This window comes from Phoenix dactylifera, chromosome 18 (assembly GCF_051530095.1).
Source record: "Phoenix dactylifera cultivar Ajwa chromosome 18, Ajwa_hap1_PhDact_Kaust_v1.1, whole genome shotgun sequence".
Classification (NCBI taxonomy): Eukaryota; Viridiplantae; Streptophyta; class Magnoliopsida; order Arecales; family Arecaceae; genus Phoenix; species Phoenix dactylifera.
In genome coordinates, this window is record NC_143207.1 from 20,009,843 (window position 1) to 20,026,325 (window position 16,483).

The 16,483-nt window shown below is 34.3% G+C and overlaps 1 protein-coding gene across 4 annotated transcripts; it reads right to left on the bottom strand.

Moving 5' to 3' along the window:
* Positions 1-1,821: 1,821 nt before the first annotated feature.
* On the bottom strand, positions 1,822-14,039 carry LOC103724113 (Putative thiol-disulfide oxidoreductase DCC). 4 transcript variants are annotated; one of them, XM_008815273.6, is made up of 8 exons: positions 13,754-14,039; positions 10,842-10,965; positions 10,119-10,226; positions 7,959-8,015; positions 6,587-6,652; positions 4,968-5,028; positions 4,315-4,361; positions 1,822-2,109 (listed from the first exon to the last, which is right to left on the bottom strand). In XM_008815273.6, exons 2-8 carry the CDS (start codon positions 10,878-10,880, stop codon positions 2,071-2,073), a joined length of 417 nt encoding a protein of 138 aa, XP_008813495.1. In that variant the 5' UTR covers positions 10,881-10,965; positions 13,754-14,039; the 3' UTR covers positions 1,822-2,070. The 4 variants fall into 4 exon arrangements, with proteins under 4 accessions (XP_008813495.1, XP_008813493.1, XP_088570544.1 ...); XM_008815271.5 differs by having other exon boundaries at positions 10,842-10,972; positions 13,754-14,027; XM_088714418.2 differs by lacking the exon at positions 13,754-14,039 and adding an exon at positions 13,411-13,547.
* Positions 14,040-16,483: the final 2,444 nt, after the last annotated feature.

Consider the following 16,483-nt stretch of genomic DNA (forward strand, 5'->3'; position numbering starts at 1 on the left):
TGTCCTGTCATTTGTATAAATAGCTTGCTTAAATTTACACGAGCAAATATAAACCTTCCAAGATATTTCACATTAACCATCATATTATTTCTATACATGCGCTATGCAAATCTTAGGCAGTGGCATGTCTGCCTATTTAACAACTATCTGAGGTTATATTTTGTTGTGACTTGTCGGGTTTCCTATTTAACAACCCACTTGGCACCTCCTTGTTTCTTGAGATGATATGGCCAAAATTTGAAGTTTACTGAAAGAATGTAATTTATCCTTATGCAATCAATACCAGGTCCTTCTCATGATGGAGTTAACAATGTGCAAAGTTCAGCATACTGAAAACCAAGGACATGGTGCCCTATTATGGTATGATGCTGCATACAGTATGATGAGATTTCTAAGTCATTTCTGATAATAATGGTATTCAAAGTGTTGATTGTTTTTTCCCATTCAATTGGCAATCATTGGGCTGAACAATATGATTTAGGAACCTGGATTATCTTTATGCTTCAGAATTTCGTGCAGGTTTTTTTCGGACTGATCTTGCATCGTCACCACTCCATGCTTATAAAAGCTGTTGAATACTTGAATCTGCTTTGTGAATGATGATATTATCTGTGCTATTTCTGAAATCAATGGTAATACAAAGTGCCAACTTCTGCAATTCAATGAATAATATATGAAAAGTAGACTTTCATGGTGCGAAAATATGATCCCGGAATTTGGTTCATCCCTATGTTACTGAACTTTGAGCAGATTCCAGACATTAAATTCGCACCATCATGCTGTTAGGCTCAACAGATGTGAAATTTGGTTTGTCAACCTAAACTAGAGGAATCATAAACCTTCTATTGTGTCATATTTTGATGGTATTTTTCTTTTCCCGACACTCGAGCAAAAACTGTGCTAAGGGTTTCGAGACCGGCTTCATGTGGCCAAAATCAAAACTTGAAGCCAGGCCCCATTTTATAAAGGGAATAGATATACAAATCACTTCAAGTATCAAAAAGCTTAAATGGCGCTGTTTCACTTCCCCCCTCCCTGTGAAGAAAACGCAATTTGAAGAGTTTAACCTATGCTTTCTCAGCGCCCTGCAGTTCCTCAAAAGCCCCAGCCCTGCCGTCCAAAGAAAAAGACCAAGCCAGATGTGCATGTCCGTTTCTCTAGCGATTAAACCTAGCCTGTTTCCTAAACATGTAAGCTCCCTATGCCACATGGGCTTGGTGTTAACTTACAGCAATTGGTTCAACTGATGGAGATGGTTGAATTCTGAGTTGCCAAGCCAGCAATATCCAGGTTCAAGGTGCATTACTAGCACAAGGGATTGAAGGCTGTGGTAGGGCTCCCCCAGTTTAACACTTTCCCTCAATTCCACTAGGTGCACTTTGGGCATGTCCACATAAGAATAGGATTCTTGAAGGGTCAATTGAAAAATCAAAACATTGCTATCTTTTGTAGAATCCTATATTTAAGCCTAAGCTTATATTGGTGATGCAAGGCATGGGAGAATGATTTATAAATCTAGGCATCTAGAAATTTTTGAAGACAATGGAGACATGCACTGCAAACCTCCAATAATTACTGAAATTGGAGATTATTTTTTGTGTACCAACTGGATTTGAAGATATAAATCCCCTTCCATCTTGATAACAGGATTTAAAGAACAACAGTCATGAGGAAGCTGCGCTCCAGAACTTGCCTTTATTCCCATGATATTAGAAGCTGGTAAGAAAGTTTGTTTCTTCCTTTTCTCTTTTCTCATTATGCTGTTTATTGCCATGCACATGTTTTAAGAGGGACATATATGGAGTATGTCAAAAAGAGCAATGAAGACAGTAATCAGTTTTATCCTCTCTTTTTTCGCTCCTCCAGAAGAACTGTTGTTCGTGGGGCTTTCTTTCAGCTGTTCTCGATAATATGCATATACATCAGTAGTAATAGTTAAGAAATACATGACAGTTTTCGTTGCAGAATCCTACTGGTCCCCTTCTAACATATGTTCCGCAGAGAGCAATATTAGTTGCATGGTAGGACCTCTGAAATATGTCCAGATGGACTAATCAATGAAGATGAAACTCACATCTTACAGATTTTATCATCGCTGCATGCTTCAGCCTGGATGTAAGAAAAAAAAAAAAGGCAACATCAGCATGGAAAACTAATTAGTACATTGACTACATTCAAGTTCATAGAAGCCCGATGAATAAGATTATCAATGCTGCTAAAACTCGTGGAGTTAATAAGAAGTTAAAACATTAAAATAACTTCAAAAATCAAATAATTGTTTGAAAAGGAACAGTTCAAACACTGACATAAGAAGATAACAGATACCAAAATCATTTTCAGAACTCACTGGAGTTCTGATGTTTTTGGAACAAAGCTTTTCAGTTGTGTGTCAATCGTTTCTACTGGAAAATTGGTTACATAGACATCCAGAGCAGACAGGTTTGCAAAATTTGAAGGATTTGGGGCATTAATGTTAATGGACTCTCACAAATGTATGAGGTTTTTTAGTGATCCCAGCAAAAGGAGGTATATGAGCCCCTTCCACAAAAGGCTGTAGGATGGGGTAGTGGTTTTGTCTCTACTTGGAGGTTGCTTATTCTGAGTCTCCGCCGCACTGTTATCTCATTACCATTGAGCTGCACTGTAGTAGCATTGAGCTGCTTGATATAGTTGCATCTCAAACAAGGAGTGTCCTGGGTAATTGTCAGACTGCAGTTATGGGCTGTAAATTTGTAGAGTTGGATCAGGTGAGAAGGGAACATGAGCAGGTGGCCTTGCGATTATAAGCATAAGCTCAATGAAGCCCTACTCATGATGGAGGTTGTCATGCTGATGCAACAACCTGAGAAACTATTCAACTAGGAGTGTTCAGCGAAATATAGAGGATCGCATTTGAATAATAGCAGTTAAACTCAGAAGTACTGGAAGGCACTCAAGCCAAGAATACGTGGCCCATCTCTTCAGGACATTACCAAATTTTAAAGTGATGATGGAATTAGATCATCAACTGACATCTACACATTTTTAGGACTCCAGGAAGCTATTTGGTCCCTAAACCTTTGCTAGATTAGCTTATTTATTATGTTATGTCTTGCATTTAGAGGATGCACAGGCACAAGTCCTTTCCTTGGGCCTTTAGCCAATGGGAGTTTCACCTTTGCTCAATTAGCTTATTTATTATGTTATGTCTTGTATGTAGAGGATGTACAGGCACAAGTCCTTTCCTTGGGCCTTTGGCCAATGGGGTTTTCAGCTTACTATGTGGGCGGAGGTGTCTGTACATGTATGTTTTCACCCAATTTTAGGGTTTTGGGGATCATCTCTTTCTTTGAGCTTTTGAGAGGTGGCGAGACTGAAGGTTTTATATGGGAGGTTTCTTCTCATCTTTGTACTCTTCCACTATAAGAGAAGCTTCTCAATCATCTTCTCATCTTTGCTTTCTCTATTTGGTTTATTAACTCTAGATCTAGATTCTTGTCACAACTCACAACACTGTGTGACCATCTCTTCTACTAGGAAAGAAATAGATCTGGATAAATAGTTTGGGGCTTCAACAAAGACATCTTTTACATTCTACCAATCTGAGCAATAAATTTGTAATACAACTTCTGTTAGAAACATTTGAGCTATTTGTTTGGTTTTTCATTGTCCTCATAGATTAAACCATAGTTTGAAAACTTGGAACTCTGGAATATAACAGTAGTGTCAAAAAATTTTGTCATATAAGCTTAGAAAATTGGATAAATCATGACATGTTTGAGCTGTACTTATAAAAGTTAAGAATTGCTAAAATAATTAACATTCATGGAGTGCTCAATATCTTGAGATGTCATGGTATTTTTCCATTCAGATGTTACTGAAACATAGATCAGCACAAGAATAGTCAAAACAATAAAACTATTAGTTGTAGGAAAGTGGTGCTATGCTAGTGATATTTTCATGTCAGGATGCCATGATTGCTGAACTAGGAATTTTCTAACAAGTTATATCAAATGTATAGCGTAAAATATCTATTACTTTCTTTCATTTTAGTCTTGGAATCACAAAGTGCTGCATATGTCAATCCATTTCTTTTATCTGCCAGGAGCAATCTATGCATGAAAAAGACAACAAAGCTTTGGTGTGTATTGACACTGAAAGTTATTAAAAAAGGTCGATAGAAGCTATTATGTCAACAGGAAATAATTCAATTTTGGAAGTAAGTCGTTGAAGAAAACATGAACTATAATTTCTAATATATTAAGCATATTCATCAAAGATGTCATTGTTGGCATCTTTTTACTTTGTTATATTCATGAAGGTGGGTGCACTTACTCTTTTTTTCTGTCTTGATTCCAGGATGTCTTCCAATGGAGGTCGACCTATGACAAAAATAGCACATCCATGAAAAATTTACTTAATCAAATCCCTGAAAACCTTTAAAGAAAATCTAAAAATTTTTAAGTGTGACCTATATGCTTTACCCAAATAATTGAAGGTTCACTTTATGAAGCCATTTCTGCTCATCATTATTATCAACAGCTACATCCTATGTCAATGTAATTTTTTTCTTTTAAATCTAGGGTTTCGAGGCAAGGTTAGACTAACATGCTGGGTTCACAATCCAGGTCAGGCTGTTTATACAAAACGACAAAGTCAGGTACTCAGGTTTGTGTTAACCCCAATTCAATAGGAACCCAATGAGGGGATAACTGGATTTACAAAAGGACAAATCTGACTACTTAAATTACATCATTGCTATTTGAGGATCAACTCTTTGCTCCATAGGCTAATACACTGTGGCTTTAATATGCAATGGAAATGTGGCACATGAATTTATTTCCTTAAATCCTATCGATATAGTAAATTGTTTATGCTACCAATGTTACATGTTCTAGGACTTGACATAAGCAATCAATAACCAAAAGTAGAAATTAGAAATAGGACTAGCAAAATAATGGATTCATGAACTAGACAGGTGGCCGCACCTGTAATTTGCAAACGGTACTTGGCCCAAACACTGTAGATAGCATTTGCTATTCTAGCCACCTGTAAAACATGCAAAGCCACTCCACTCAAAAAACCAAAATCTTGAAAAAGGAAAGAGCAAACATGCTTTGGAAAAAAAATTGAATATTAATATATGATTAACAAAAGGCTATAATATGTTGTTCAGTTAGACCTTGAGGAGATGTTCAATAGATGTATATAACCTCTCTCTCCCACCACCCCACCACCCCCCCAACATCTCCATACAGTCCCATGAATTGTATGATGGATAAGCAATGTCATATCACAGAGAATTAGTAATGTGTAGTTCACATGTAAGCTTAACTATAAATTATACCAATGACATGATTTGGTAAAGATGAGTTTATAAAAATAAATAATGGAAAGAAAGAATGCATAAAAGTTTATGCCATCGTTTGTCTTTTAATTGTGATTATGCTGGAGAGGCCAAGGAAATTGATATGGATTAGAGAAGTCTGCTTATGATACAAGTATGGGACTATGGAGTATTGTAGTGGCTTGAAGAAGTCTTCATCATGTTCAAGCTGGTTTAAGGTCAACATCTCATGATAAGCATTAATAAGCTTTCATCACAACATTTCATACTACATGTCAGCCAAAAATGACAAAAAAAATTTCGTTCTGCTAGCAAATTTTTTCCTTCCTACAGGTGCTGGTAGTACAAGTTTTTCTAGATTATGGATTCAACAGGCAACTGCCTGTGTTTTTCCATCCCGTTCTATCCCAATTTCACAGTTGATAAGTCTCCCTGATGTAATTTCAAGAATGCTAATGGACTGCTGCATAGTGATCCTCTTAACTGGACAACAACATAATAGTTAATAAACCAGCTGGATCTGATCATAAACAAGGAAAATTCCCGAAGTCAAAGAATCTTTCTGGTATTTATACTTGACTGCTTTTCTCTAAAGTGAATGCTCTATTTCTTGTTAACCTCAAAGAGCCCTCTGATAATTTTTCTTTGTGTCCTTGGGCTCAGAGCTAGCCTAAGAAGGATCCATTCTTTACATATTTGAATATGTTGCAACCTGAATTTCCAGGAGAAGATCATCTATATTAGAATCTTCATCATGTACACCTCTTCTGACAGAGATTTTTTGGTGTTGCATTTTGACCCCTCCAGCATTGAATCTACGATCACCTTGCAGGCTATAAATATGAAATCTCAGAGTTGATTGGAAAGCTTAAAGTCTTAAACTTTTAAAATCCACTTTGTATGGCCTTAACATGCAGTTATTGCAGGCTCTGTAGATATTTAAACTGCCCTTCTGAAGGTAGAGAGAATGTTCAATAACTTTCAAGCGTTCGGTATATAAGATGGAAGTTTGATGTATAATTCTTCCAGCTTTTCCAATGCAAGACCAAAGAACAAACTCTTCAAAAGAAATAAGGGATGACACAGATCATGCCAAATCAAAAGTCATTGACCTTCCTTGCAATCTTTGATATTTAATTATGTATCCATCCTTCTTCTTATGGAAAACTTGCAATCAATGTTCATGAAATGAAGTACATATATGCAAACTTAGAATATTACTGTCAAGTTGATTGTTGTTTCTAAATATAGAAGACTTACTGGCTCATATTGTGTGATGGCATAAACCCATCCAAGATCAACTTCCTCATACAATCTTCTAAATGCCTGCAAGTATAATCAGAAAGAACCGTGTCCCTTGAGATTCATAATTCATAATTTTCTTATGTTTAAGCACATGACCACCAGAAGAGAGAAAGAGACATTTAACATTTGTCCTTATTCAATGCATTCATGCTTATTCATATAATGTCACATTTCCTTTTTCCACTATAATTGAATCATAATCTGGTTGTAACCAATAGATCTTTTGGATTAGCTCCCGTATGACATTACAGAGAAAAAGTGCGAAAGACTGTTGAACAGTCTAGTAGTTGAATATGAGATTGTCAATCTCATTTTCTAGGTTATCACTATTCTGGATGGCAATGTAAGAGATCATATTTGATAACTTCGTATGATAAACTATAAGATTCTTGCCAACACAACCACCATACATGAATTTGTTCCAAGAAGCAGCAACTTAAGGAAAAGGGTTGACATGATGGTATGATGAAGAACGGATCTAGAATTGGCTGTTCTTGTGGTGGTATCTAGGATGATTTTTTTCCCCTTAAAATTTTAATGTTATGAGCATTGTTATCTAACCAAAGTGGTACAGAAGTTCAATTGACTATCACCTGTCATAATTTGGTTTCTTCAATTTCTAATCCCTTTTAATCTCATTCCTCTTTTCATTTTTATACTTTTATCTTGTAGCCGTAGAAAATAAACTTATTTCTTTTAGACAAATCATCAATTATCTTCTATGTTATGAGGTTTAGCTTGTTATGAAGATCATCTGTAAGAGCAAAACCATTTGCGATAAATATTTTCATAAAAGGTGCATTATCTGCTATACATCATGCTCTTTTTGACGTTAGATTCAAAAAAAGATGTATTTGCATCACTTGTTATAAGCTCTATATAGCATACATGTGCATTTTCCAAAACAATAATTGTTTTTGTGTTCAAGATAACCCTTTTCTGAGAAAAATGTCTTAAAGAGAACCTAATTGGTGGAGCTATCAGTTTAATGGCTACGATTAAATATTTAGTCAAAAGTAGTAAAAGATAAATACTATCTTTGGGTGTCGAAATATTTTGTGAATATAGAAGTCTCTCACGTAAAGAAACTAAAGCAGGTAGCAGTTTGATTAAATTTCATATACATAGCAGTTTGATTAAATTTCATATACATAGTCCAAAAAGGTCACCTTCATTTCTTCATTTAAAGGAAATCAGACTAACTTCATAATGTTCACATTCTTAAAGGAGCTTAACTTGCACATAAGAAACAGGACAGTGTTCCAGTTACAAATATGAAATCCTCAGTGATAAATTAAGGCGTTAGTGCAGAATGGATTTTCCATACTTCAACATCCCTTACAACAGCTCCATCCGAAAGAATTGCATGGATTCTTCCCATTGCCTAAAAAAACAAGATAAACTTTGTCACAGAATAAACAATGAAATAAAAATACAAAATAAATATTTTATATTGAATTTTTATGTATCTTCTTAGATATAACTATGCGCATTGACTCCTCTGCAGCAAATCAATACTGTTTCCCCAAACCACCATAAGAAAAAGGAATTCAGGAGTGTAAAAAGAACTCAGTAATATATTGCAGTTTTTAAAGATTGTAACCTACTAGATGGTTGTCATGATCAAAATCTTTTTTTTGTGGAATCATGTATCAGCTGCCAAAAAGGATTAAAATCATTAATTGGTGTTATGGATTTTGGACAACATAGACCTAATACAAAAATACCACTATACATATGTGAATGTTACAAAATCAAATGCCAATAGATCAGTGACTGGGACAACCCATAACCACTGATAATATAGAGTTTAAGAAATGAATCGACTACTGTAAAAATCTATCTATAATATAAATTGAAATAGCAGCACTTCTTCTTGGCCATAAGACCTTCAACATTTTCAGGATAAAAGATCTCTCTCTTTAGATTTTCAAGGAAAGATAAGAAGAGATTCCTAATTGTACAGCATATGTAGCAATAAACAAACCACCAGACAAAGCTTTCCAATCAAACAATCTATCAAATTTTCCTTTTTGTCTGATGTTTATATGTCTAACTGTAAAATTAATGATACTCTATCACTTTAAACCTAGACAAGGAATAGCATATATACAAATTGATATATTTAGTTGAAATCAGTCATTCAGACCGAACCAAATGTACTCATAGCCAATATGAGGGAAGTGATATGAGGAACTCTATATAGTGGAAGTTACCCTCGAGAAAGGCCTAATTATCATATTTGATAGCAAGAGATCAGCAAAGAATATACAAAATCATCCTCCACTGCCTACTAATTGAATTATTAAAGTATTCAAATCTAGCTCATGGCTCATCAAGCCTGCTGTCAGAGTAACAAAATTACAATGTCACCCAGTGTAAGCCCATGTGTTATTTTAATAAGTCGCCACCATCCAGTTGCTTTGAAAACAAGCAATGGAATATACACCAACATGAGACATGCGCCCAGCATAAGCCCATGAGTTATTATAATAAGATGCCACGATGCAGTTGCTTTGAAAATACACAACAGAATATACACCAACATGAGAAATTGCACCCAAATGAATTATGCAGATAGCAAAAGAGCAACTATGAGGTAGTTACTAACTAATACCAATTTATCATCACCTTAGTAATGGTGATTTCCATATAAAGGTATTTCTTCACAATCCTAACATATAATTTGTGAGTTCAGATAACGTCTTAACAGTATAAATAAGAATATAAATAATATTCCCTCTAATCTAATGATACAACCAATTCCTACTTTTACATATTCAACTATACAATATGGATCAGCCCACCTACAACTCTAAGTGAGTCAAAGTCACCATAAGATGCAAGTAAAGAGATAATGCCAGCATGCAAAAATGCTCCATCTTTTTTCCTTAAGAAAGAAAAAAAATGCTTGCATGCAAACCCTTGGTGTGTCGCCATATCTAACAGTCAGCTATGTATATGTATGATCTAAAAGACAGTGTTGCTTTCACTATATTTGTTAAATATCAAAATACCATTGCTCTAATGGATTGTTCCTATTGATATACTTGAAATTATTAAAATATGAGTTAGCTTGAAAATACATCTGCAAATACAACATAATTAAATATGCGCACTGAATGATAATGATAGAGAACATTTTAAGTTAAGCATTATGTTTAGCCATAGTGAATAAATATAAAATAAGATTAAGACACATTACTAAAATTAACATAATGGTAATATTCAATGTGTGGGACAACAATAATATGAAGAGATAAGGACTTCAACTAGTGGTCAAAAAAGGAACTAGACTCAAGCATTTCAAATGAATCAAGTATATAATGCATTATAATTATTAATTAAGATCAACATGCATTTTCAGTAGAAGTCCCACATGGTCTCTTTTCCCTTTCTATTTAGTTGTCTTTGATATTTTTGTCCAATTATCTGTAAGCATATGGATAATCAGTGCAGCATAAAACAGGATATCAGTATGACATACAGTTTTATAGTCAAGGCCCTGGTTCTCCTCAGGGGAGTAATCCTCTGAACTTATGTCAACAAATTTTATAGCTCCATAGAGTTTATTCCTCTCCTTAAGCATGTTTACCTGCAACAAACAAAAAAAAATGGAAAAAACAAACTAATAAGCCTGTGACAGACTCAACCTTGCCTATTTAAAGATGATTGTAACAAATACATATTAAAGCACAAGATGTTAGCACAGAACCTAACATTTTTTTCGGAATTCTCTTTTATGTAAATTGGCTTTTCTTCTATGAAAGATCTCTGTTTAGAAGAATGTAAACAAAGAAATTCATGGAGAACGCCTACCAGTGCAATATAGGGCATAAGACTGTTATTCATAAGTCATAAGGTGGTGGCTCAATCACTGAAATAGCAGTGGTTTGATATGCAATTGTAAGGTCAGATTAGTAGAAAGAAAAATTTCTGTCAAGCATACAATTTTAACAAGACTGACATATTGGCAAGTTCACCAATATGTGCGTCTATGTGCACAGAGAAAATGCTAATTTGTATTGTCTGCAATAGCAGGCTAGCACAAGTTTTCCTGAAGTCATCCAAGTTGTTATTGACCATAAATATAACTGTGGTGGCATTTATTAGCAGCAGAAGAAGAAATGGTCAATTAATGTTTAAATATCTATATGTATAATGTTAAAAAGATAATATTCTTCTGTAGAAGAATTTGCATAAGGCAGACCTCACGCATACAAAGTGGGCAATCCCCATCATATAGCATTTTAATCTTCCATGGCTTAGATGTACAAGTGTCTTCCTCTGATTGTGTCACTGTTTCCAACTTGGCTTCTGAACGAACATGACATCTGAAAGCTAAATGGAATTTATTGATCAGAGTAAATACCATAACGACAGAGGAATATAACTTGTAAAAAAAAGGAGTTATAGAATTTTATTTTTTCAATATAAGGATGTGAAACAAGTTGTTACAGAGATTGATTAATGTTTGACATTTTTTTTTGACAAATAAATGTGAGAGGATATTATTACATGTGAATATCACAAAAATCACATAGATTTGACCCTTCAATCAAAATTTCTGCATCAGACAATGCTTGATAAACATGATATGACAAGCAACTTTACCTTTGACACGTAAGTGTGAAGTGTTCAAAATCAAGTTTCAATTTTTCCTACTGTTTTATCCTAATCCATGTTGACTAAGAATAATGATACAAAAACATCTATAACAGATCCATCAATTAATCATCTCATATTAACTGATATAGTTAACTTTTGGGCTTTAGCAGCATGATAAAGAACCCGGCTATGTTGGTGATAAAGTATCTGTTTAAACCAACAAAATCTTGCAGTCATGACAAATGCTTAAGAAATTTTGCAAAATTGTGAAATCAAGTTCCTCCAGAGTTTGAAAAACGAGTTCTTCCAGCCAAAACAGGAGCATCTTATCCTGGTTTATACTGCAATAGTTTATTCTGGTAAACCGCTCCCTATTCCATGAAATTCAGGTTTACTTGAGTTTAGCTATTCTAAGGGGAAGGATAGAATAATATATTCCTAGAGTAAGGGGAAATTTATTGCACCAATTTTCTAATTTTTTAGCTTATTCAATCCTAAGGTAACCAAACAGAGTTCAAACTTAACAGGTGAGCAAGAAGAAAACTGAAAAATAAGAACAACCTAATGGGGCTCTAGTGTTTAAATTCTAGTATATTTTCAATCTTGTAGGTGATGGAGTTCCAGTATCTTTATTTAATAAAGATAAAAAGAAGGAACCTTTATAGGAGTAAGATTTTCTTTTATGCAATTAAAATATTTTGTTAATATGCAAATTTACGGCTTAAAATGGGTCAGATAGAATCAGGATGTAGCTGGATTCTGATCTGGATCAGATCGGATTCGATCAGAGAAATCACCAACCGATCAGATTCAGACACAGATCTAGATACAGAAAGAGGAATTTTTCTAGATACGGATAAGGATATGATTTTTAAGTTTTCTTCTGGATTCAGAATCGCATACATGAATTGTATTTTTTTTTTTGGACTTCGATTTGGATATCCATATAGTAAGGTCTTTTTCATATTTGGATTTGGATATCTGGATACCATGGCTCTTTTTTTCTCAAATTCATATATCCAAATACTTAACATTAGTAAAGAAAAAAAACAATTAAATTTGTGCATAGGGTTTGCTCAACATTGACACAGATAATCATACATTCTTGATGAACAAAAAGAGAGATATTAATTATATAAATTCTCCATGTAAGATACTTGTCATTCTCTTAGTTCTTGTAACCATCTATGTTCCTAAATTATATAATTTAGTATCATCCTTTATCATTTCCTCATGAAAAATTGTCCTCGTCAAATTTTGCTCACAAATCCGATTTACAACTAGAGTAATGTTCAATTTAAATCTGTATGTGTTTATAACAAATATGGATATCATTAATATTTGCATTAATGTGCGATTAATATCCATATCTGTTCAAAATAAATAAGGATACAAATTTTAGTATCCATTTAATATCTGTATCCTTATTCATGTGAACTAAATAAATATGGATATGGAAAGAACGATATCCGATTTACATCCAATCCTTTTTCAGCCCTATGCAAAATGTATATGTTGCATCAGCTTAACTTCCTTGTGCCACATAGCAAACAAATCAATCAAGGGAGAGAAGGGAAATGCAATATTACTAACATGTTCAACAATTTGCCATACATGTGAACGGAAATTACACCTTCTACCTAGACTTATAATTAGAATTCTTTAACCGACATCATGTATAGACGACTTTTTTCCGGTGGATGGTTAAACTCCATCCGAGGATAGTGGGGGCATGTGTTGTATTATTATATCTGGGAAAAGAAAGAAATGGTCTGCATCTTTTCTGGCCACTTCATTTTTGATCCTACTCTAATACTCCTCATATTTCGAAAGCTAACCTATTAAGAAGAGAGGGGAAAGACATGCATGGAAATTGCATATTATGATACCACTAAGTTCTTCATCTTAATAGTGGTTATATTCTTCTAAGGAATGTTTTTAAACTGTAATAGGTTGGTTGCCACAGATCAGAAAAAGGCACATCGATCAGTTTTTCTGGTCATATACTGCCAAAATCCTCATTTGACGATTCACGAAACTAGGCTTTAAGATCAAAGTCAATTTCTTTACTTGTTCACTTTAGGGCGACTAGGAATGAGGAAAGCAGGAGCTATCAAAACTAAAATCCCAAATTGCAGAGAAAAGGGCTCTAGAGAAGAGGGGTTCCGTGCCTTAGGGAAAGAACAGTTGCGGGCTAACAAAGACGGTAAGGCTTCGCTAACTATCGAATCTACAGCCTCCTAACTCGCTACATCCTCGACAAGCAGCGAGAATGCTAGGCGGCACTTCGGGAGCCCTCATTCGTGATGGATGCTAGGTGGAAACGGTTGAAAAGGCCGACCTGTGTTCACGGCCTGAACCAGAACTCGATCCTTGGATTTATGACCTGACACCATATGCATGCTCGCCATACTTTCCAGAGCGTCTGAGGAAGATGAAGGAAGTAATGCTAGGCATTCATCTCAATCTTATAAAAAGAGAAAAGGAGAGCATCAGAGGATTGCAATCCGTTACCACGAAGGGAATGGGAAGGGGGGCGTGATGAGATTGTGAACGGAGAGCTGGACGCCGAAGAAGCCAAGATCAGAGGACGGAGAGGCAGGCGAGGAAGAATTGCTCTGCACGCCATTTCTTTCCTTCCTTCCTTCTTTCTTTCTTTCTTTCTTTCTTTTTCTATCGGCGTTTTGGCAATTTGTTTCCCGTGAGATCTTGGTGCGTTTTCGTATAACAGGAGGAGCGGAGGGCTAGGCCTGGACGCGGGCGTGGAACGCAATCAGCCACCGGGTCGGTAATTGGTTGGGAGGGAACGAATTCGTGTCAAGCCAACGACCTCCAGTAGCTCCTCGACTGAGACGTTATCGACGCCGTTCCCTCCGTAGCTTCGACCATTTCTTTTGCTGTCTGGTTTTGTTTTAACAAAAAAATTAATATGAGGAACGTAGCCCCTATTTGGTTGAAAGTAATCTGGTATTAAAATATAAATTCTATATTAAATTATCATATTTAATACTAAAAATGGATAAATAGAATGGTAAAATAAATGATGAACCCTATAAACGCAATTTATTTTTTCTGAATTATTGAGTGGAGATAAGTTAAAAATATACAAAAAATACCCTCACTTATATTATATTATTTTTATATTAATTATATTAATATATTATAAATATACTGATATATTGATTAATAATATTATTAATTATCAATAAATTTAAAATAAGATTTGTTAATAATTATATCATGCCCTCGATTCGAGATCGCGGGCTAGGAGTTGCATTAATCGTCATATACTCATAGAGAACTTGCTCGACAAGCATGCAAGACATCTCATCATGATACCATCATAGCATAAACAATAAATTTAAATAATCAATATTCAAATTTTAATTTAAATAACTAGAATCAAATTTTTAATATCTTACAGAATCAGCAATAGGTAAAAGATTTTACATCAAACTCTAGTCAAATCTTGATCTAAATTAAAGATATCAAATTTCGTCTCTAGTCACCTTTTCGATTATAACCGCATGCGATCTTAGTTCTGCAAAAATAGTAAGATATGGAATAATGAGCTATACAGCCCAGTAAGCAATGAACACTCTAATCAGATTAATCAAGCAATAGATTTAATACTTACTTATAGGAAATAAACATATGGAATTCATTAATTCAAAACTCAATGTCCGTATGCAACATTATCAAAACATTATGCATGCTAAATTCAATCTTTCTCAAAATCAAATTATGTTCATAAATACAAATTCTTTCAAATCATCAAGTTTATCTTGATAACCTTAAGCTCTGACAACATTTTTCTATGGTAGGGTCGTAATACTGCGTATCTTTTTACGGTGTGTCGTCCATCATCTTGTGGCATCTACGCATCATCTTACAGCAAAGTTCTTCGGGACCATATATCTGTTTGCGGTATATCGCGCATCTTCTTACAATACAAACCTTTTAGGACAAATCAAATGCTAATATACTAGTCCTTATTGGCAGAGTTCTTAACATTAAGAGTTCAAAACAATGATGCAGTTCATGTCTCAGCTAAACAAGAATACAAGAAATCATATGATATTGAAATCAATCGAACCAGATCAATATTTACAGCCATGCATCATCACAATATTTCAAAATAAAGCATATTCAGTAATAAAATACCGTTCATCAAATTTATGCATCGTAAATAGTACGATTCAATTTTATTAATATAATAATCTCATAATTTATTGATAAATCTAAGAAAATTGTTATATTATTTAACTTGGGAGTGAAACCAAATTATAAATCCAACTAATTTCGAAAATCACTTTCAAAATCTTAGACTCCAGCAAGCGCTCAACTAAAATCTGGCGAGCATTGTGAGCTAAGGCTGTTAGATGCTAAGAGGAGAATAGAAAGGAACCAACGGTGGTCTAGCGATGGTAATCGACAAAATTTGTTGGCGATGATGCGAAAAGGGGTATGGGGTCTTTAAATAGTCAATGGAGGTTAGGTTTCCTAGCTCCTGTAGGAAATCAAGATGAAGAAAGAATCTGCCTCTTATTCGAAGTCGAACAAGACTCCATTTTTTTTTCTTTTTCATCTCCTACTCCAAGTCTTACATTTGGGCTTGTCAAGTGGACTAGACCTAGTTACTTATTAGTTAGGCTAGGTATTACAAATTAATATATTTATTTATGTACCAAAACATACTAAATTTTATTTATAACAAGACATATATATTTTGATATATGTATAATTAATTTAAAAAATTTATTAATTTATGTAAATATATTCTAATATTCAATATAGCTAATGTTGACAACATTTATATAAGTGATCCATAAATGCCCAACAAATGGACCGAAAAAAAATATTATTATTTGAATTATTTATTCAAGAGCATTGTTGAAAATTTGGCAATATTTTTATGTAAAATAATTTTTTCGATGCTACTTATTTAGAGTAATTTTTCTACCAACTAATTATGATAAAATTTATTCTTCTTCATAATTATTTTTTAAGATAAATAATTTTTACCAATCCTCTCCAACCTAACGAACCCTTAGTCAATTTTTATTATTTGAGCACTTGCGTTTCTCCTATTAGAAAACCGGTGCAATGAGAGAAGTCATGGATCGCTGCATTGTGTGAGAGGAAGTACTGTAGTCTGTAGATTGTGGAGTCGGTATCTTCTCCATTCAAAGCGCAAAAAAAATAGACCGAAGAGATCGACCTTTACCACCAAGGTGGTAGCCC